Here is a 23,594-nt window from a genome sequence, read left to right on the forward strand (position 1 = left end):
TTCCTCTTCCTGAGTTTTCAAATGTAAACATGTTTCTTATGACAAGGGGAAATTGGTGTTTCAAACATCGTGCATAGATTAAGCTTTTAATGAACACAGATTTTCTTTCTTGGTCATTTAGTTTTAACCAAGATTGACAACTACACCGTGCTGGATTGTTCCCTGCTCAGTCCTCCAGAAGTCACTGAGAACCACCTTGACTTGAATTTGAAGGTAACTATTGTTCTAGAGCACCCTCCTGGCTATGGAGAATGTGTGAGAGGACAAAAGTTACGTACGGAAGAAAACGTACTTGTACGCTCTTCAAGGAATTTCACTTCCTGTAGCGCCTGCCTCATGTTTACACCTTTTTTTTTTTTTTTTTTTTTTTTTTTTTTTGGTTTTTCGAGACAGGGTTTCTCTGTGTAGCTTTGAGCCTCTCCTGGAACTCACTTGGTAGCCCAGGCTGGCCTCGAACTCACAGAGATCCGCCTGGCTCTGCCTCCCAAGTGCTGGGATTAAAGGCGTGCGCCACCACCGCCCAGCGATGTTTACACCTTTTCAAAAGACCCCTGAGCCCTCTCTTGGTGGGCACATGACTGTTGTCCTTGCCCTACTTCTTTTTTTTTTTTTTTTTTTTTTTTTTTTTTGATGGTTGCAGTGAACTTTATTGATGGTGTTCAAGAGAGTAGGGCTCCCTAAGCCCCTCCTGTTGTTCTGGGGGTCTGGGATGGAAACTGTGAGGGAGATGCTCAGTATCGGGGGCTGAGATGGGACAGGAACTGCTCAGCAGCCGAGGGTCTCTCTTGCTGTCCTTGCTGGGGTGGGTGGTCCAGGCTGGCTTCTTACTCCTTGGAGGCCATGTAGGCCATGAGGTCCACCACCCTGTTGCTGTAGCCAAATTCATTGTCGTACCAGGAAATGAGCTTCACAAAGTTGTCATTGAGAGCAATGCCAGCCCCAGCATCGAAGGTGGAAGAGTGGGGGTCACTGTTGAAGTCGCAAGAGACAACCTGGTCCTCAGTGTAGCCCAGGATGCCCTTTAGTGGGCCCTCCGACGCCTGCTTCACCACCTTCTTGATGTCGTCATACTTGGCAGGTTTCTGCAGGCGGCATGTCAGATCCACGACGGACACATTGGGGGTAGGAACACGGAAGGCCATGCCCGTGAGCTTCCCATTCAGCTCTGGGATGACCTTGCCCACAGCCTTGGCGGCACCGGTGGATGCAGGGATGATGTTCTGGGCTGCCCCACGGCCATCACGCCACAGCTTCCCAGAGGGGCCATCCACGGTCTTCTGGGTGGCAGTGATGGCGTGAACTGTGGTCATGAGTCCCTCCACAATGCCAAAGTTGTCATGGATGACCTTGGCCAGGGGGGCTAAGCAGTTGGTGGTGCAGGAAGCGTTGCTGATAATCTTGAGTGAATTGTCGTACTTCTCATGGTTGACACCCATCACAAACATGGGGGCGTCAGCAGAAGGGGCGGAGATGATGACCCTTTTGGCCCTGCCCTTCAAGTGGGCCCCAGCCTTCTCCATGGTGGTGAAGACACCAGTGGGCTCCACAACATACTCGGCACCAGCCTCACCCCACTTGATGTTGGCGGGATCTCGCTCCTGGAAGATGGTGATGGCCTTCCCGTTGATGACCAGCTTCCCGTTCTCAGCCTTGACTGTGCCGTTGAACTTGCCATGGGTGGAGTCATACTGGAACATGTAGACCATGTAGTTGAGGTCAATGAAGGGATCATTGATGGCAACAATATCAACTTTGCCAGACTGGAAGGCAGCCCTGGCAACCAGGCGTCCAATTCGGCCAAATCCATTCACTCCGACCTTCACCATCGTGTCTCAGGAACGAGGCTGGCACTGCACAGAAAGATGCGGCTGTCTCTGGAACAGGGAGGAGCAGAGAGCCCCTTGCCCTACTTCTATCTTCTTAGTGAAAAATATCAAGACATTTTGCCTCTTCCCTCCTGGCAAAGACTTGAGGCTAGGAGCCTGCAAGTAGAACAACCCGCATATTAGAAGCGAACACATCAGGAGGCGCTGAGGAGACAGCTCAGTGTGTAGAGTGCCTGCTACCCAAGTGTGAGGACCTGGGTTCAGTCTCCCAAAGCCCATGTGGAAAAGGCCAGGCATGCGGGGATGCACTGGGAGGCAGAGGTAGGATGATCCCGGGGGCTCACTGGCCAGCCAGCTAAGTGAATCCTCAATTTCCGGGTTCAATGAGAGACACTGACTCAAAAAATAAGGTGGAGAGTGATTAGAGAAGACATTCAACATCAGCCTCTGGACTACACATGCACACATGCAATTGTGTATGAAAAGGTTTATGTTTCCTTCTTTCACGGTCTTTCAAATCAGTTAAGACAGTACATTCAAATAATGCCCAATACCTAACAAGACCACCTAACCATGTCTCAAAAATGTTTCAATAAGCCATTTGGAGTCCGTGTCTCTCAGTGTACTTCTGTGGCTTCCCAGTTTTTCATCAGTCACATATCTTAAAGGTCCAGAGCTGGGCCTCCGGAGGCTAGTTCATGAGCTATTCAGAGGTGTGCCTTACCTAACTGAACCTCCCTCCTAAGAGAAGGTCTAGCTCGGAGCTTCTCCAGGAATAACACCGGAGAGTGAACAGATACATGTAGATGTGCTGAAGAATCTCCAGAGCTCTGGGCTGGAGGGATGGCTCAGCTGTTGAGTACATACTGCTCCTGAGCTCTGGGATAGAGGGATGGCTCAGCTGTTGAGATGGCTCAGCTGTTGAGTACATACTGCTCCAGAGTTGTGGGCTGGATGCATTGATCAGCTGTTGAGTACATACTGCTCCAGAGCTCTGGCCTGCAGGGATAGCTCAGCTGTTGAGTACATACTGCTCCAGAGCTCTGGGCTGGATGCATTGCTCAGCTGTTGAGTACATACTGCTCCTAAGCTCTGGGCTGGAGGGATGGCTCAGCTGTTGAGATGGCTCAGCTGTTGAGTACATATTGCTCTTCCAGAGGACTTGAGTTCTGTTCCCAGCACCCATGCCAGGTGGCTCAAAACCACCTGTAAGAGTTCCAGGAGATCCAATGCCTCTGACCTTTGAAGGCACCTGCACTCACATGTACATACCCACACACATACATATTGTTAAAAATATTTTTTAATTGCAGAGCTTTGAAACATAGCCAAGGAGCCTAAAGACCTTATGCTTTTCTCCTTACCAAGGAGTGTCTGGGATTTTCTTTATCTGGACTTGAGAGGTCCCGGCTTCTTTGTAATACATTTGCATTTTCACCTGATAATTGGTCTTCATTTCTGCTTCCCACAGGGTGCATTCTACCCACTGGAAAGCCTCGTTGACCCTCCCTTCCTACCAGCCCCCTTTGAGCTCCCAGAGAACAGGGACTCCATGCTCTTCATTGGCATCTCCGAGTATTTCTTTAAATCTGCATCCTTTGCACACTTTGTAACGGGAGCTCTTGAGGTCACACTGTCCACCAAGGAGGTAAGTAAAGCCTTGGGGTGGTAGCTGTGCCCACCATCTTTAGTCTTTCTTTTTAAAGTGTCCTGTTGTGAACTTTTTTGTCACAGTTTTGATTCCTGGGCCTTTTTATACCATCACTCCTAAAAAAGATAATGAATGAAGTGTTATGGAATGGGTGCTGTTATTATTTGGGGAGGGGGTTGTTGGATTTCCAGTTCTTCTAATTTAGTCTTCTTCATGATATCTAGCCACTATTCTAGAATGATCTTAACTAAGAGAAGGACATCTATCTCTCTACCATTTATCATCTGTGACCTTTGGTCAGTTCAACCTACTTGGATTGTGTTGATTTCCTCATCTGAGAAAGGGGTCCGAGGTCCCACACTCTTAGAGTCATAATGGTCACTAAAGGGTTTAAACATATACGACTTCCAGAACAATCTCAGTATAGAGTAAGTGCTCTGCAACTGTTGCTTCTGGGTTATATCACCACCACCACCACCATCACTACCACCACCACCACCACCACCACCGACAACAACACCACTACCACCATCACCCCAACCACTACCATTACCACCACCACCACTACCTCCACCACCACCACCACCATCATCATCACCACCATCACTACCACCTCCTCCACCAGCACCAGCACCACCATCACCTCTCTTTTTATCACAAGAACACCCTCTCTGGCTAGTCAGCAAACAGCATCCATTTTATGCATTTTCTGAATGATTTATTTTATTTTGTGTACATTGGTGTTTTGCCTGCGTGTATGCCTGTGTGATAGTGTTCAATCCCCTGCCACTGGAGTTACAGATAGTTGTGAACTGCCACATGGGTGCTGGGAATTGAACCCAGGTCCTCTGGAAGAGCAATCAATGCTCTTAACCACAGAGCTGTCTCTCCATTCCCTAAAAGCACCCATTTTAAATCTTCACTTTCTGGGCATCATAACTGTACACATTACTGTGAACCTTCCATTCAGCATAGTGAGGACAGCAACACCAGCTGTCTTAGACTCGAAAAAAAAATGCTCACCAGGTAAATTACTTAAGCAACTTGTGTTTTGGGGAGCTCTGAAAATGAGAAGAATAACTTGAGACTTACTGCTAATGACTGTAGAAAGTTCGCATAAAGATTGTGCATATATGAGACAGTGTTCTCCAGTGAGGAAGGGATTTCTCTGAAGGAGTGTGCCTTTGGGCAAGTCTCTTGCCTTTAGAAAATGAGGTTACCTCAACATTTTGTGGCTCCACCTCTTTACAGGTCACATTAGAGAGAATTCTACAACCCAGACAAAATGTTGCAATGAGGTACAGAGGGATTGCTCAGTGGTTAAGGGCACTGGCTGTTCATCCAGAGAACCTGGGTTCAATTCCCAGCACCCACATGGTGGCTCACAACCATCTATGACTGTAGTTCCATGGGATCCAGTGTCCTCTTATGGTGTGCAAATGTACATGCAGACAAAACACCCATATATATGTATATGTATATATATACACACATATATATAAAGTACATGAATAAATACATCTTTTCTAAAAGTTTTGCAGTGACACAGTGTTTCTTTTCTGTAGATTTCCAACTACTTCAATCAAAATACTCAAGGAATTGGCAGCGTGCTCTCCAAGGTGAGTGCTCAAGTTCTGCTCCTCAGTGATGGATGTACTGTCACTGAAGTCACTTCCAGGAGACTCTTGGATTTCTACATTCTCTTTTGATCCAAGCATAAGTTAATCCATCTTTCTGTTCTTTTTTATTTCTTTTCCATTCTCTCTTCCTTTCCTGCTTCTCTTCTCTTCCTCCTCTCTCTCCTTCTTCCTCCTCTTTCATTTCTTGACAATGTTTCAATATATAAAATGGGTAAACTTGCAATCCTCCTGCCTCAGCCTCCCATGTACTGGAATTAAAGGGATATAAAGGTATATACCATCATACTTGGCTATCTTTCCATCCTACAAGATTTTTTTCTTCCTAATTAAATATCCAGAAATATTTCCTAAATAAAGTCCATTAAAATATAACTAAAAGTATTGTAAGTTCGTAAAAAAAAATCAATCTGGAAAATTCCACCACCCTTAAAATAATTCACTTAAATATAGAAATTACTGGCTTGAATGGAAGATTTAATCCTTAAGTTACTTACTTACTTACTTACTTACTTACTTTATTTATTTATTTATTTATAGGTAAGGTCTCACTATATAGTGCAGGCTGGTCTGGAACTCAATATTTAACCCAGGCTGGTCTTTAATTTTTGATCCTCCTCAGTCATTTTTTCAAGTACTGGTATTACACGTGACTTTAGTAAAACAACTATTAACATCACCCCTTCATAGCGTTCCAGGTATCATACACAATGGGCCTACAGGCTCAAGTTTGCCTTAGAAGACCAAGATGCTTCAAAGAAAGGCACTCAAAGCAGACAGACCTTGTCTTGAAGTTCAGTTCTACAGTTTATTCTGTGAGAAATATGAGAAAAGCACTTAGCCTGTCCACAACTCAACCTTCATTATACAACAGCACTCCTGCCGGGTGGTGATGGCACACGCCTTTAATCCCAGCACTTGGGAGGCAGAGTCAGGCAGATCTCTGAGTTCAATGTCAGCCTGATCTACAGAGTGAGTTCCAGGACATCCAGGGCTACACAGAGAAACCCCTGTCTCAAAAAAACTAAATAAATAAATAATAAAAATAAAACAGCACTACTGATAGAACCTGCCTTGGAGTTTTACGAAGAGTAGATAAGAGACGATAAAGTCCCTGGTTGTATGGCTGGCACAGAGGATGTATTCAGCAAACACACGTTGTTTTTCCTAGTAAGAGGTACTTTCTGTTCTAACTGCATGATGCAAGATTTCCTTAGCACAAGCCACTCCAGGTTTGTGGTTTCTGCTCCTCAGCTCCTGACTCTCTGTCTCTGTTTCTCTCCTGGAATGGGATAGATTGCAGAGATCTACATCTTATCCCAGCCGTTCATGCTGCAGATCATGGCCACAGGGCCTCCTGTGATCAACTTACACCCAAACAATTTCAGCCTGGAGTTCCCAGCTGCTGTCATCATGCTCACTCAACTGGAGAACTCCACCATCGAGCACATTGTCTCCATGGACTTTGTGAGTCTGGGGATACAGGGGGGCAGCCTCTGGGCACCAAGTCCGTTCCTGCTGGGAATCACTGGCCAGCAGCCTCTAGATGTTTGGGGTGAAGGGTGATTCCTAAATTAAGAGTAGACACTGGGGCTGTGTGAAATAGACCCACCTGCCCATATGTGGAAGCGGCCATATATGGAGACAGAAGAGCTCATGACCCTGTGTATAAAACATCTCACCAACCGCTACTTCCCATGCTCTCTTCCATTTACATTAGAGAGCTGTAATAAGTCAATTTCCCCTGATCAATTAAAGTTAAAAACAGTACAATGAGCCGGGCGGTGGTGGCGGTGGTGGCGCACGCCTTTAATCCCAGCACTCGGGAGGCAGAGCCAGGCGGATCTCTGTGAGTTCAAGGCCAACCTGGGCTACCAAGTGAGTTCCAGGAAAGGCGCAAAGCTACACAGAGAAACCCTGTCTCGAAAAACAAAAAACAAAAAAAAAAACCAAAAAAAACAGTACAATGAAGTCAAACAAAATCACACACATGATCAGTGGAAGCAAAGCTCAAGAGGGGCTGGGGCTATGGCTCAGCTGTAGACTGCTGGCCTAGCATGCGTAAGACCTGGGTTTAATCCACAGCACTGCCAGAAAACGAATTTAAAAGAAGCACTCAAGCAAGAAACCTTTACACTTAGCTTCTTTCCCTGCAAGACAGTTTTCTCTCCATGTGGCCCACGCTGGCCTTGAACTCTCATTCCTCCTCTTTCCTCAACCTTCCAAGTGCTAGAATACACTCACAGGCTGCTGGCCCAGAGGTAGAGATGTTTCTTACCAGCATCTTTTGAATAAGAGGGAACACTGGGTCTGTGGTGTCTCCGTTATACTCCGAGAGTGGAGCTGTTACACTTGTGGTCCAGATGGACAGCCACTCACTGCAGTAACAAGGGTTTTTTCATCTTCAGATTGCTAGTACCAGTGTTGGCCTGGCTATTTTGGGACAAAAACTGATCTGCTCCTTGTCTCTGAACAGGTAAGATCAATGGGTTTGACTGTTGGAAACCTTGGTAACGAATGAGTGAGCATTCCCCAAAGACAAAGTGACCATTGAGAAAACAAACGCTTTACCACTGTGGGGCTGTGAGTCAGCTTGGTACTCTGCCTCTAAGAGAACAGATTATTTCAAAGGTTGAACTCAGGAAAGGAAAATTGCACTTCTGTTTTTCTCCTTCTTCTGACGAGAGCAACAGTAAGATAAACTAGGAAGAAGGTCATTGTAAAGATAATTCTATCAGCACCCATTCCAGTGATGACTACAGTTCCTCTTGGTGACTCGAGGAGGAGGAGTATGCTGAATGGGGTGTTGTGAGAAGAGGGGTGCACGGGGATGTTCAGGTGCGGTGTACATCTTTAGAGATTAAGGGATCAGGTTTCAAATCCCTTCTCATTGGCCTTATGGCCACGGTCAAGTCTTGTCTTAGTTAGGGCTACTATTGCTGTGATAAAACAGCGTGACCAAAAGCAACTTGGGGAGGAAAGGGTTCATTTGGCTTCCATATCCTAAGTTACAGTCCACTGAGGGAAGCCGAGGCAGAAGCTCAAACAGGGCAGGAACCACAGAGGGGTGCTGCTTACTGGCTTGCTCAGCCTGCTTTCTTATAGAACCCAGGACCACCAGATAGGTTGGTACCACCCAAAATGGGCTGGGCCCTCCTACACCAATCACTAACTAAGAAAATGCTCTACACATTTGCTTACAACCTGATCTTACAGGTCTCCTCTTCTCAGATAACTCTAGCTTGTCAAGTTGACATAAAACTAGTCAGTACAAGTCTACTAACCATTTCCACTTCAAGTCTCAGTTTCCTGATGTGTAAGATAGTAGAACTGGGGGCTGGAGAGATGGCCCAGCGGTTAAGAGCACTGACTGCTCTTCCAAAGGTCCTGAGTTCAATTCCCTGCAACACATGGTGGCTCACAACCATCTGTAATGAGATCTGATGCCCTCTTCTGGCATGCAGGCATACATGCAGACAGAACACTGTGTACATAATAAAAAAAAAATCTAAAAAAAAAAAAAAAAAGGATAGTAGAACTGGACTGATCCAGCACCCTCCTCTGACAACTGGGTCTTATAACTAGAACACAGAATTTAACAAGATCTTGTCCCATGACCTAGCTAGTCTCAGAGGAGGTGGTAAGGTGTGAAGGGACATGAACAGTTCCCACATACAGGTCACTAAACACCATCTTCAAAGTCCACTGTCACTGAATGGGGGGTTTACAGATGAACTGGCCCAGACTAAACTCGTGGAAGAAGAGGAGGCAACAAAAGCAGTCAGAAAAGAACTGAGAAACCAACAGGAGAAAATCGGCCCACCTTCCTAATGCCACCTAATGGCTAGGCACAGGACTGCAGTAACATGGAAAACTCTTACAATAAAATCATGTTCAGTAGAAAAAGAATACAAAACTGCATAAATACAATGACCAATTGTACAACGAAAAGCTTCATACCTAGATAGAAAACTAGATCAGCCATCACACCCTCAAAAAAAATCAGGATCCAAGATTATGAGATTGGGAGATTGGAGTTTCTCATTAAAATAGTCATTATGCTAAACGGTTTTGCAATAAGAGGAACCCAGTTGGAAAGGGTACCTGTAGAATAGGCTCACACAAAGAAAAGGCTTCTTCACTCAAACTTACCCTCTAAGTACAGCTGACTTCTCAGAAGGGTCCAGAGTTCACCAGAGTTAGTGACCAAGGACAATACATTCAAGTACCTTTTAATAAGACCCTAAAGAAATACAATCCAGGGGGTTGCGGATTTAGTTCAGTGGTAGAGCACTTGCCTAGCAAGTGCAAGGCCCTGGGTTCGGTTCTCAGCTCTGGAAAAAAAAAGAAAGAAATATAATCCAGAATTTATTATACTAAGTTTATACCAACAATAATTTCAAAACAATTATTATAATTATTATAATTTCAAAAACAATTATTGTGGAACAAGGGCCTCCAAACACAACACTCTCAATTGCCTGGAGACCCCAAGGTGGCCCTGTTTCTAGGGAGTCAGGCAGATAAAACCCAGAGCCATAACGGGTGACTTTCAAGGTGGCAGTTCTGAGAGGCCAGTGGATGGAGAGCAGAGAGCAGGCGAATGAAGAGGTAAAGATTCTTCAGCATCTGCATGGACCAAAATGAAGGCGGGAGAAAATTCAGACTGAACTGCTTCAGCATGGGACTGTGAGCACAGGTTAAGACCTGAGGTGACAGGGACAGAGAGGAGAGGGCAGGTGAGAAAAAGAGGCTGGAGGCCTGACTGATGGCAGGTGCAGGATAAGACCACTGACTGCAGCAGCGGGTGCTCGGATAAGGTAAACAGTGCCCGGGTTTGACAGGTCTCCATGTTCCTGGCAGATTCTAAAGGAAGGATTCGATAATGGTGGTTCTTTCAAGCTTGGTCAGGGGGACTGGGCTGGTTGCTTTGCTCCCATGGATCCTGGCCTCTCTGACACCTCCTAGCAACCAAGAGACCCAGGAGCCAGTGTTATGGTTACTTAAGTGGATGATTTTTAAAATGGATTTTAACCAACTAAATTCATACCATCCCATTTTCCAGCTCCCTGTAGTCCTGAGATTACTCTGCCCTCGTGATGATGAACCCTGAAATTAGGGCTCCTGCCTCGTCACTCAGTGCCGTAGGTCTCCCTGAGATTTGCGGATTGGGAGGTTCCGCTGCCCTGATGTCTTAGTCAAATCTGGGTGGAAAGGAAAATGCAGCTCTCCTACTTCAGGAATTATGAAGAAGGGCAGAGAAGGTGTCTCAGTGGGAAAAGTGCTTACTGAATACGCATGAGGACCTGAGTTTGAATCTCGGCCACCCTTGTGGGCATGGTGGTGCACAGTTAACCTCAGTGCTGAGGGGCAGAAACAGGCAGATTCTGGGGACTTGCTGCAACCAGACTAGCTAAAACAGTGAGTTCCAAGGTCAGTGGAAGACTTTGTCTCAAATAAATGATAGATATTAGATAGGTGATAGATAGATAGATAGATAGATAAGTAAAATAGAGAATGATTGAGGAAGACGTCTGGCATGGACTTCTGGCCTTCACAGGTGCACACACAGATGAGCATAACACACACACACACACACACACACATACACATACACACACACACACACACGCACACACAGATGAGCATAACACACACACACACACACACACATACACATACACACACACACACACACACACAGATGAGCATATCACACACACACACACACACACACACACATGCACACACAGATGAGCATATCACACACACACACATACACACACACACACACACACACACAGATGAGCATATCACACACACACACATACACACACACACACACACACACAGATGAGCATATCACACACACACACACACACACACACACACGCACACACACACACACAGATGAGCATATCACACACACACACACACACACACACAGATGAGCATATCACACACACACACACACACACACACACAACACACACACACACACACACACACACACACACAAGATTTTTAAAAAATTAAGAAGAATGTCAGAGTAGAAACTAAGGAGTCTGAAGGTGGAGTCTGAAGGTGGTTCCTGCAGAAGATGCTGTATTAAACTCAGGCACTGAGCCGGCTTGGGCAAGGTTTGTGGGTCAGGCCTCACTTGGCCACCCAACCAGAGAACTGCTTAGCAAGGCTGCCCGGGCTGTGCTGAAAGGCGGTCTTGTCCTCAGCAGTGGGAGCAGCAGCCCCGCCCCCCACATCCCTGCCCCTCCTCCACTCCAGTCTGCCTTTCAGGCCGAGCTGGTTTAGTCTGTGACCAATGTCACTGAGAGTCATCCAGAAAGGTGAGGCATGGTTGGGAATCCATGAGACAGACATCAAAGGGGAGGAACCAGGCAATACAGTGTCTCCAAATAAACTCCCAGCATACCGTGGCCTTCTGACCAACCCTGGCTGAGCTGCTTAGCATTGGCTGTGAGAGATGCAGACATCGAAGCAAACCTGAGGGGGGATGTGATTACGATGAGTAAGAGAGCATGCCTAGCTGCGTTTAGGTCCCAGCACTGCCACTGATCAGCTGTGTAGTCTCAGGCAAGTTACTTAACCTCTCTGGATCTCTATTTCCTTCTCCATAAAATGATGCTCTTATAAAACCTGCTTTAGAAGGTTGTGACATTGTGAGTCCATAATATGTGTCTATTTGCTGCTCAAAGCGTTCTCTTTCTCTCTCTCTCTGTCTCTCTTTCTCTCCCCCCATCTGTCTCTGTCTCTCTCTGTGTCTCTCTCTCTCTGCTAGGGATCAAACTCAAGGCTTTGCATGTTAAACAAGTGTTCTAACACTCAGCTACCCCTTTAGCCCCTACAGAATCATTTCACGAGTGTCCCTGTTGAGAACCCCTCACTCTTCTGTGGGAGACACCATCCTCTACTCCTCTTCATTGCTGAGCTTTAAAGCTCCCTCCCGAGTCCCTCACTCAGCACAGCACCCACTTTACTTCACTTAAATCTTTTTTTCTTTTATTCTTCTCTTATACATTACATCGGGACAGCAATTTCCTCCCCCTCCACTCTTCCCAGTAACTCCCCCACCTCCTTTTCCCCCAGATACATTTCTCCTCTGTTTCAGAGAGAGAGAGAGAGAGAGAGAGAGAGAGAGAGAGAGAGAGAGAGAGAGAGAGAGAAAGAGAGAGAAGGCCTCACAGGGGTATCCACTGAACACAGCCTAACAAGTTACAATAAGATAAGGCACAAACCCTCATATCATATTGTGGCTGGACGAGGCAACCCAGTAGGAGGAAAGAGGCCACAAGAGGGAGTCCACACCTGCCTGGATGACCAGGAACCAGAGGCAGGACAGCCCAGAGACCCAGCGTAGAACCAAACATGTCACTTAAATCTCACAGCCCCATTTCATGACCTGACACCCATGCTCAGTAATTCTATAGGATAAGTGAGCGCCTAGAGGTGACTTGATGGTCCCTGAGCTTAGATAACTTACCCTCAAGGTCACAGAGCTGCCCAGTGACTGGACCAGAACCTATTTCAAAGCCATGGGTGTTTAACTACAGTGTTATTTTGCCTTTGGCATAGGGAAGAGCTAAGACATAGAAAATGGCACCTAGGCCTGGGACTTAGGAAATAAATATGGTTGTCTGGATCAGGACACCTGTGAACCTGGTGTCATGCAAAACTGAAAGAGACAATAAATCATTTCTCAATACTAAGCGATGAAAGGCAAAAGAGAAGACGTGGAACAGAGTGTCCTGGATAGAAAAGGCACACAGCCCTGTTCTCACTGGAATCAATCAGAGGAAAGGACAAAAGAAACTGACAGCCAGGGGTGCCGATAACAAGCTTGACCTCTCTGGGAATGTCTAGTCAGAACCTCAGTGTCTGCAGTCAGCTGGATCTGGACTTGGATTCTGTCTGTTACTTGGTAGCTGTGTGGCCTGAAGCAAGCTATTTAAGCTTTAAATGTCAGTATCCTCATCAGATAAACATCACACCTCTCACCTCTGCATAGAGCTGATGCATGAGTGGATCAGGTGATGCGTATGAAGCCCTGCACAGAGCCTAACCATTGCCACAGACCTGATAGTTAATCACTTCACATTCCAGGATCCAAGTTTGACCACATAAGATGTGGAAATTGGTCCCCAGAGGCATGACAAGTCAGAATGGCCTTAGAAGCTATAGCACTGGCCCTCCACATCATACAGCAGATTCCTACTGTTTGTCATGGAGCCTCTTGAACCAAACAGAATTGTGTCGGAGGCATCTCTAGCACATAGTAGGTATTTTGTTCATCCATAGACCAAGTTAAATGATACTTTCTCTTTCTTGGTCTTCATTCAGATAACTTAATCCTAACCCTCAATCTGTAAAACTCAAGGCAGTCAGGGCCTGGGGAGACGCCTCAGTCAGTGAAGTGCTGAAGACAGGAGGATCCCCAGAACCCACATAAAAAGCTGGTCAGGCTGGGCGGTGGTGGCACACGCCTTTAATCCCAGCACTCGGGAGGCAGAGCCAGGTGGATCTCTGTGAATTTGAGGCCAGCCTGGTCTCCAAAGTGAGTTCCAGGAAAAGCACAAAGCTACACAGAGAAACCCTGTCTCAGAAAACCAAAAGGAAAAAAAAAAAGCTGGTCAGATGCGGGGTGGGGGTGGTGCACGCCTTTAATCCCAGCACTCGGGAGGCAGAGCCAGGCGGATCTCTGAGTTTGAGGCCAGCCTGGTCTACAGAGCGAGATCCAGGACAGGCACCAAAACTACACAGAGAAAACTGGTCAGATGCTAAGGTAAATGTCTGTAACCCCAGAGCAAAGGAGGCAGACAGGAGGGTCCCTGGAGCTCCCTGACCAGCCAGCCTAGCAAAATCAGGGAGTTCCAGGGTCAATGAGAGACTTGCCTCAAAAAATAAGGTGGAGAGTGACAGAGGAGGACAACCACCACTGACCTCTGGCCTTCACATGTGAGCACGCATGCACACACACATGCACACACATAGGGAATGTGTACACACATATACAAAACACCTTGAGGTAATCAAATGTACATTATTGTTGATTCACTTAACTTTGGAACAATTTTTAACTTTTCTATAATGAAGACTCTGGACATTCCCAAATGCCCTACTCATCAACACACACACACACACACACACACACACACACACACACACACACACACACACACCCTACAGCCCCTCCCAAGCAATGTAGTCAGAAAACACAAATGCTCTCCTCCTCACAGGCTGGGCAGGTAAATATTTCCCAACATGAGGCATCAGGAACACATGTCCAGATAGAATGCGTCTGCGGTTTCTATCGTTAGGGTGCTTTTGGATTCTTGGCAAAGGAGGAAACTCTATACAGATCCTTCTCGGGAGAATTTCCAGGCCACCGAGGAGGAACTACAGTTACATCACTGGGGAATTCTTAACTCTTAAGAGGGTATTTCTCCCACAAAACCTGTAACTGAAGGTCACACCCACAGCCTGGTGGGTGGTTTCTTGTTTCTTTTTTTTTTTTTTTTTTTTTTTTTTGGTTTAGCTTAGCTTTAGGTTCAAGGGTAATTGTATTAGAGTTTAAAAGGAAGACCCTGGAGCAGACAAGCTGTAAATCTCAGCAGCTTCCCAAAGGAGGAAAGGGAAAAAAGCCAAGCTCTTTGATCTCTGCTAGGAGGTCAGCCCCGGAGAAGCAGAAGCACAATGGCAAACATGGGAAGGAGAGGTCAGAGAAAGAGGGGAGCCCAAAGGAGGGAGGACAGCACCGTGCTCTGGCATTGTACGGTCTTCAGCTACTGGGCCTGGCTTCCAAACCCCCAACCCCGGTGCCCCCCACCCTGGCTTCCAAACCCCGACCCCGGTGCCCCCCACCCTGGCTTCCCCATCTTCCTAGAACTTTCTTTAGATTCCTTCAATCTCAAAGGGATCCCTGTTCCAGCTAGTACCCCCCACCCACCCCCTTTGTCTACTCCTCTGTCTGTGCATGCAGTCAGGGAGGATTTCTTGAGCACTTATTTTGTGCCTTGTACTGCTCTTGGTTCAGAGAACAGAGGGAAGGACAATGGTCCCTACCTAGGCTGGGAGAGGAGCAGGTGATTAGTGGGTGTGAAGTGTCCTTCTAGAGGTGCAAATGGAATGCTTCTCTCAAAGGACAACTTGTTTTGCCCCACGAATGCCTTCCCCCACGCCCACTTCTCTCTCACACACATGCACCCTTGTAAACTCACAAAAGAACATCGGTGTCCACATTATATCACCTCATTTAAATTATATTCTTCACATGGCCCACACATGGCTGAGCATGGTGAGCACCTGAGAAGCTCTTGGCCATCAGTCGACTCTCCATGCCATAGCAGTCATCTTTCATCTTCAAAACCTTCCATGGATTCTTTGCTCCTAGACTAAAGATCTATTCTACACGGTGAGGTCGCCTAGTCTGGGCAGCCTCGTCTGCCTCGCCTAGTCTGGGCAGCCTCGTCTGCCTCTCCAGCACCGTTAGCTGTGCCCTCTCTGTGGCTCTGTTCCCTCAAGGGGCCTCTGCCAGGCCCCCTCCCTCTTCCTTCCAGTTTTCCTTTTAAATTCTATTCATCCCTGCTGTTTCAGCTCAAGGAGTCTTCCCTTGGGAACCTTCATGCATCTACCAAGCCAGGCCAAGTGCCTCTGTCACATGACTCGATGACTTGTTTCTTGTCTTCCGAGCATTTGTCTCAATTTGTAATTAAACTTTAATTGTTGGATTCTTTGATAATGCCCCCACCTCCCACCAGGCTGTGAGCTCCCTGAGAACTCTAGCTGGGTCTGATTGTTACCACAGTCATCTCCAGCACCTGCCCCTTAACTGACATGTGTCAGGTGCTCAAGAAACATCTGAGTAGGCCGATAAAGCCATGCTTAGTGCTGGGATGTACTGAGATATGTACTCAGCACCAAGATACAATCATTAAGACTGGATCTCACCCCCTTAGAAGTTCTTGGTTACAGACTGGAAACAGAAACAGGACATAGGGCATTGGGTAGTAGCACTGATTTTCCTTGTCTCCCTTGGCACAGGGTTGGAGGGGTGATTTTGTTAGGAGCTCTGCACTTGACCTTGCCTCTTGGCTTTTGCTATGCTGATCTCACCACATTGACCCAGATCACAAATGACCTTTCATTATGTTTAAGAGTTTGCAGTTTTACTCTGGTTTTCAATCTAGGCAATACACTTTCTCTAGAACTTTTTGAATGGGCTATATTATCCATGTACCTGCGTGCGGGCATGCGTGTGTGTGTGTGTGTGTGTGTGTGTGTGTGTGTGTGTGTGTGTGTCTAGGGGTGCAACTCAGTTAGACAGGCATACTACATGGCTTTGTCACTCTGTCTCACCCCCAGCCCAAGAGAGAGCTCACTTCCTTCCCAACAACTCCATGGCAGTGAGAGTTTGTTCTTAATAGCTGCACTTTAATATCAGATGAGAGAGCCAATAGAAGATAGTTCAAAGCCCAAAGCCAGGCATTACCTCATGGTCTGAGTTGGGATTGTCTTTTTCAGAGCCAGGACAGTGGTTTTGTCTTGCCAGTGTCTCCGCAGCTAGAGACAAGAATCCACTAGTAAAGGAAGCTGTGAGCGTGTGAGAGAAGTTGAGGTAGCCCAAGGCAGTCTAGCTTACATGCTTCCAGACACGTGCTGTCATTAGCTGGTGCTCCTGGGATGTCCGCACATGGCTTCAGGAAAGAAAGGAGATTTATGTCTTCCAACATGATTTCGACACCAGAGTGAGTTTGCCTATTCTGAGAGACAGTGTGGTCAGGGGGCAGCACTTCCCTCCTATCTCTTCAGCAGAGACTTTAAAGGTCCGTGAATCCTCCAGGACCAATGCCAGTGACGCGATCTCTGACCCACGCCAGATTTAAGAGGTTTTCAGACTTTTGTTATTATGTATGAGTTTGAAGCTATCTCATACCTAATTTCTACTAACGTGATATTAGCTGATAATTAGTTGATACCTCCTTGAGAATCTGCTTTTTTAAATGTAGTCACAGAAAGATTCTCAGGAGACGTAGCAGAGAAGATATTCAAAAGAGCTGACCAGTCCAACAATATGGTTCATCGGGTGCTTGCTCTGGAAGCCTGAGGACCTGAGTTCAATCCCCAGAAACCACTGTGGAAGGGGAGAACCAGCTCCCAACAGTTGACCTTCAACCTCAAAATACACACACACAATAATAATAATAATAATAATAAAAGTAACAATAATAATTAATGTTATAATTTTAAAAAGTAAAAGTTAACCAATGAAAGAGAAAGATAAAGGACCCAGTCCTAAAACAGGAAACATCCTGAGTAATGACAGAAAAGCCAAAAACATCATGAAATGTGTAAGGAAAGGAAATACCTCAGGTATAAGCTTTTCCTCAGCCCCTCTAGTGTTTGGAGACTCTGCCAGTACATTACATATATTCAAATGCAGCCAACATTAAAAACATCTCAATATGGATGTTAAATTGCATTGACCAGTGGCCATAATGTTAGTTTATGTGAATGTGTATTTTTTTCAGGATTTTTGGGTATGCATTTGGTACCAATACCTTTTTAAACCTTAATTCTATAATGCCTGGTGAATAAAATAGCATCACATCCCACAGTTCGATGTTAATGAGGATAAAATTAAAGACTCAAAAGAATAAATATTTGATACTGAAGAGGCAACTAGGAGCCAAGGTAGAAGGAAGTCTCATTACCATGCAAGTGACTTGGACTTTATTACAGCCACTAAAGAATTTTGGTCAGGGTAGTGTCCTCATCAGACATGTCCATAACACAGTTTACCCTCGGTATGGCACAGAAGACGGACTGAAGAAGGTAAAGTCTAGAGACAGGCAGGTTCAAGAAAAAGCTGAAATAGATATGAGGCTCAGATCTGGGCAAAAGTGAGCCACAGAAAGCTCAGAAGAGGCAAGACGAGATGGACGTCGAGAGAACTGGGTTCTAGCCAGGAATATTTCACAGGGCAGCAATCCCAGCACTGGGGAGCTGAGGAGTTCAGGACCAGCCTGGGCTTCATAAGAAGATCTTGTCTTGAGGTGTGTGTCGGGGGGGGGGGGGGGGGGGTTGGGGGTGTCTGGGTTTTTATCCCAAATCTGCCATGTGCTCCCTTTTGACTTCAGTTTTTCCATCTTCAAAATGAAGGTGTCTTCCCCACTAATTATTATTTCTTCAAATCTCCCCCACCATTGGATACAAAAAGTGAAGCCTGTATCTCAGGAAGAGCCCTTAGCAAAACTGGGAGACCATCTGATGTCTTGATATTTGACAAGGAGTAGAGTAGCAGGAAAGTTATGCCCTGGCCTTGGGCATCTGCTCACCATTGAAGGGTCACATTTGTGTAGTGCAGTAAGAATATAGTAGGCATAGTGCTGAGCCTTTTACTGCATTATCTATGGGAGGCTGGCTATATGTAGATTTTTCAGTAGTGATTTGTTTTTATCGAGAGAGAGACAGAGAGAGAGAGAGAGAGAGAGAGAGAGAGAGAGAGAGAGAGAGAAATCTACTTTTCTTTTTTTGTTGTGTTGTTTCTTATTATTTTGTTGTTGTTTCTTTTTTGTTTGTTTATTTGTTTTTGTTTATGTTTTGAGACAGGGTTTCTTTCCCTGGCTGTCCTGGAACTTGCTCTGTAGACCAGGCTGGTTGGGAGTCACCATGTGGGAGACTGGGAACTGACCCCTGGTCCTCTGCAAGAGCAAAAACTGCTCTTAACTCTTAAGTGCTGAACCATCTTTCCACCCCTATAAATCTGCCTTCCTTTAACCTCTTCCTGTTTCCTTTCAGATTCCGTCTCACTTTGCCAGAGAACAGCCACAGAGATGCTAAGGTAGGAATACAAGCTCTCGAGGTACCCCGAAAAAGGCACAAGAAACAGAATTCTGTCGTACTGTAGCCTGTGCGTGTGGTTTTCTGTGTCTCCGAGTTCTCGATTTCTCCATAGTTTTAGCTTTGAATTTTTTTTTCTTGTTCATGAGTTTGGTTGATTTTGCAGTACAGGGGATTGAACCTGGAGCTTTCATGGTACTCATTTATCAAGCCCATTAGTTTAGCAATATACTTTTACTTATATTACAGGGCTTGCAAAAGAGCTGGAAAGACTGTGGGTGATGCTAGAAAACTGGGCATTCTCATGTGGGGGAGGGGGGCTGATTCCTAGATGAAATGATCTTCTAGAGTTAAATTTAAGTTTCAGAATTCCATAGTTAAGTGCATTCTTCAAAGGCACCCAGCCCACATCCAGCTTGGGAGTAGACATGTTGTCTTAGCTCCTTTTCTGTTGCTGTAATAAAACACCATGGCCAAAAGCAACTTATAGAAGGAAGGTTCGTTTTGGCTTATGGTTCCAGAGAGGGATGCATAAGAGCAGGGATGTCATGGTCCAGCAGCAGAGGCACATTTCCATATACACACAGGAAGTAGAGTAAATAAGCAAGAAATAGGGTGAAGCTATAAACTCTCAAAGCCCGCTCCCTGTGACATACTTCCTCCAGCCAGACTTAGAGGGATCCATAACCTCCAAACAGCACCACCAACAGGGGACCAGTGTTCAAATGCACGAGCCTGTGGGAGACATTTCTCATTCAAATCCCTACACAGCCCAACAAGTAACTTGGAATGTCCAGACTCCTAGACGTCAAAAAGGTCAGCCAAGTCCATGCCTTTCTTTGTTCACAATTGGTGCTATCGTAGAGGGTGGAATCACACAGATTTTGGTATCAAAACTCCTGGGTAAAACTCTACCTTGCACATGCTCAGCTATATGTGAACTTTGGTTCTTAATGTCATTCTGTCATTTACAACTTCTTACTGAGCATAGCAATGTTCAAGACAAAAATGTTCCCCCTCATGGCACTAAAATTCTCTGCAGTGATTCTCCACTGGGATCCACTTAGCCCTTTAGGGACCACAGCTATCATGACCTGGGATGGGGAGAAGGATGATATAAGGACAGATGTCAGAAATGTTTCTAAGCTTCCCATAGCACACCAGCCAGCCCCCAAACAAACAAACAAAAAAAAAAAACATCCTTCCCAAAGTATCAATAGAGCTACTATATGGAACCCAGCCTTAGAATATGTGAATATATATATATATATATATATATATATATATATATATATATATATACTTTTGCAACCAGTTGAGAGTGCAAATAGTGAACAAATATACAGTGCATGTATTGAAAATAATATAGAAAAATAGGAATTGGCAATTGGAGCAGGTATGGAGCTAGAGATCACTCAGAGTTGTTGAGAAGATCTGCTGAAGCCCAATTCACTCAACACATCTACAGTGGTAGGTGGTAGGTAGTAAGTAAATGGTGGCCATTGTTCCTGCACTTATGAGAACTGGCTCATTTGTCTGTGTAAATGGAGAATAAGCATAATAGTTTCATACATTAACTCTGAGGCCAGACTGCAAGAGTGAAGTCCCACTTACTGGCGGTGTGTTCTTAGACAGGTCACTTAGCTCTCCAGAGGCAGTGCATGGGAGATGACAGGGACTGAATTAATTGTTGCCACATCCAACAGAAAGGTGGCAGTAAGACAGGACCAGGTGACTGGAGAGATGGCTCAGAGGTTAAAAGCACCAGGTGTAGTTTCAGAGGTTCAATTCCCCGCACCTACATGGTCGCTCACAGCTGTCTATAACTCCAGTTCCAGTGGATCTGGCACCCTCACACAGATGTACATGTAGGCAAAAAATGCACACAATTTTTTTAAATAGTTAAAAAAAAAAGACAGAACCAGGTCTGGGGATGTTATTCAAGTTGGCGAATTTAGCTGAGGCCAAAATAGATGTTTCATTGCAAGGAGAATTCTGAGATTAGGATTCAGGAGCAATATAGTCCATACACTGGAATTTAAGACATACCTTTCATGCCAGCCTCTGAAGTCTGACATGCCAGTATCAAAGTTGAGTGTGGTGATGCACATCTGTAATCCCAGCGAAATGCCTAGCATTGACAACACAATGTGCTGACCATGGCATTTCAGAAAAATGGCAATGGTTCTTCCCTAGCATTTGCACAGTATTAACTTGTCTAATTCTGACAACTATCTATGAGAAGCTGCTCCTGATAATGACGATGGTGGTGGTGATCATAGTGATGATGATGATGATGGTGGTGGTGGTGGTAGTGGTGGTGATGATGATGATGATGATAGTGGTGATGATGGTGATGGTGGTGATGATGATGATGGTGGTGGTGGTGGTGGTGATGGTGGTGATGATGATGATGATAGTGGTGATGATGATGGTGATGATGGTGATGGTGATGGTGGTGGTGATGATGGCAGTGGTGATGATGATGATGGTGGTGGTGATTATGGTCATGATTATGATGACAGCCTATTATTATTGTCTTCATCTTATAGCTGTTGGAATTGAGGCCCTGGAAGATTGAACAATTCTTCCAATACAACAAAATAACTGGGGAAAAATAAAACAAGAGAGATAAGCCTAGACAGACTGACTTCAGGATGCCCAAAAAGTTTTCGCTGATCCAGGTGTTGTGGCAAACACCTGTAATCCCAGCATTAGGAAAGGGTAAACCAATAAGAACATGAGTTCAGGGCCAGCCTAGGCTACATGAGGACTCCCAAGTCTGAGGTTATATAGTGAGACCCTATCCCAGCCAAAAAATAAAAAGGTATTTACTAAATGAGTTTCCATTCATCTAGGTCCATTTACTTTTTCAAGATTTGTGTGTGTGTGTGTGTGTGTGTGTGTGTGTGTGTGTGTACATGTGTGAGTGCTGTACCCACAAAGTCCTGAAGAGGGTATCAGATCCCCTGGAGCTGGAATTACAGGCAGTTGTGAACTACCCGATGTGGGTGGTGGGAAGTGCACTCCTGTCCTCTGAAAGAACATATGTGCTCTTAACTACTGAACCACCTCCTCCACCTCCATTTACTTTTAATACCTGGATCGTTCCAGAGAGCAACACTGCCTAGGATATCCAAATACCAGTTTATTCAAGATAAAGTGGGTGTTCTGGTGGTGCTGTGAAGTTTAGAGTATGATGCAATGCAAAGGGAGGTCCTGGGGTGAGGTTCCCAGTAAACACAGGGAAGACTGACAACTGGGGAACCCCTTAGCTCTCCACAGTTTGCCTGGTCTGTACCTAAACCAGTACATTTGCTACTGTCCTGGGTCTCTGTTCATTATCACCAGTGTAAAAGGAAACACAAGTGCTCTCCCACCAGGGAGAGAAGAGCCCGTGTGGCATGGCTTTCCCCACAGGGAAACTCTAGACATGGCTTTCTATCCAGCTGAGTCCTGGGGACTTGCACACCCAAACCAGGCATGATGCTTTCAGGGAATCTTGATGTGGCAACCGATGAAGTCTCCTTTTTCATTATAGGTCGTGAGGTTTGAGAATATCCTGTCTTCCATTCTTCACTTTGGAGTCCTCCCACTGGCTAATAGTAAGGAATTCTTTAAAAAAAACTATGGGACTCTGGGGTTGGTTACACTTTCGGTTTTGTTTGGAACTTTCTCTTCTGGTGCCTGTATGTTTAGAGTGTTATTGTGAATTTGGGACAGAGCCAGAACTTTGCAGTGTACAGCATTAAGAGCTGAAGAAACCAGTTAACCTGTTTAAGCTTGCTAACAACACTATTTACACATTCAGCAAGAAAGCCTACCTCGGCTTGAGTTAAAGAGACAAAACTCCTGTCCTTAGACAGTAAAATCTTCTTCAGGTCAACTAGAAATGATATAATGTTCCCTGGGATTACTGTCTGGAAAGACACACTTTAATGAATGACAACCTGGTTCTCTCCTCATCCACACACTTTAATTAATGACAACCTGGTTCTTTCCTCATCCACACACTTCAATGAATGACAGTCCTGGTTCTCTCCTCATCCACACACTTTAATGAATGACAACCTGGTTCTCTCCTCATCCACACACTTCAATGAATGACAGTCCTGGTTCTCTCCTCATCCACACACTTTAATGAATGACAGTCCTGGTTCTCTCCTCATCCATACACTTTAATGAATGACAGTCCTAGTTCTCTCCCTCATCCACAATGACTTACAAACCAAAGCATCTGGAGTTTGGCTCAGTTAAAATGTTTTTTATATTAGACACAAAATGTTTCCAAGTCTACAAATTAGGAATTTTCAAAATAAGGGGCTAGACTAATAGTTAAGTTGGCAAATTCTTTCCTTAAAAGCACAAAGACCTGAATTCAATCATCCCCTAATGCCCCTCCCCCGTTTTTTTAAATGCTGGGCACAATGTAACATACTTACAATCTCAGTGCTGACGGAGGCAGAGCCCTGGGGCTCACTGGCCAGCCTAGTCTACTTGGGAGTTTCAGGTCAATGAGAGACCCCCATCTCAAAAGCAACAATAAACCAAGGTGGATAAAAGTGAGGAATGATGCTGAGGTTATCCTCTGTCCTTCACACACATGTTCACACACATGCTTGTACA

General features: G+C 45.4%; 2 protein-coding genes across 2 annotated transcripts in view; one reads left to right on the plus strand and one right to left on the minus strand.

Annotated features, from left to right (window-relative positions):
* The window catches only part of Bpifc (BPI fold containing family C), a 45,529-nt gene that overhangs the window by 19,736 nt on the left and 2,199 nt on the right, over nucleotides 1–23,594 (plus strand). The window contains exons 7-13 of the mRNA XM_059245604.1: nucleotides 122–213; nucleotides 3,298–3,474; nucleotides 5,043–5,096; nucleotides 6,411–6,581; nucleotides 7,523–7,590; nucleotides 18,927–18,969; nucleotides 22,510–22,573. Coding sequence (XP_059101587.1) covers nucleotides 122–213; nucleotides 3,298–3,474; nucleotides 5,043–5,096; nucleotides 6,411–6,581; nucleotides 7,523–7,590; nucleotides 18,927–18,969; nucleotides 22,510–22,573 — 669 coding nt within the window. The remainder of the gene's footprint in view (nucleotides 1–121; nucleotides 214–3,297; nucleotides 3,475–5,042; nucleotides 5,097–6,410; nucleotides 6,582–7,522; nucleotides 7,591–18,926; nucleotides 18,970–22,509; nucleotides 22,574–23,594) is intronic.
* On the minus strand, nucleotides 622–1,843 carry LOC131895182 (glyceraldehyde-3-phosphate dehydrogenase-like). Its single transcript, XM_059245605.1, has one exon. It carries the CDS (start codon nucleotides 1,824–1,826, stop codon nucleotides 825–827), a length of 1,002 nt encoding a protein of 333 aa, XP_059101588.1. The 5' UTR covers nucleotides 1,827–1,843; the 3' UTR covers nucleotides 622–824.

This window comes from Peromyscus eremicus, chromosome 18 (assembly GCF_949786415.1).
Source record: "Peromyscus eremicus chromosome 18, PerEre_H2_v1, whole genome shotgun sequence".
NCBI classification, from domain to species: Eukaryota; Metazoa; Chordata; class Mammalia; order Rodentia; family Cricetidae; genus Peromyscus; species Peromyscus eremicus.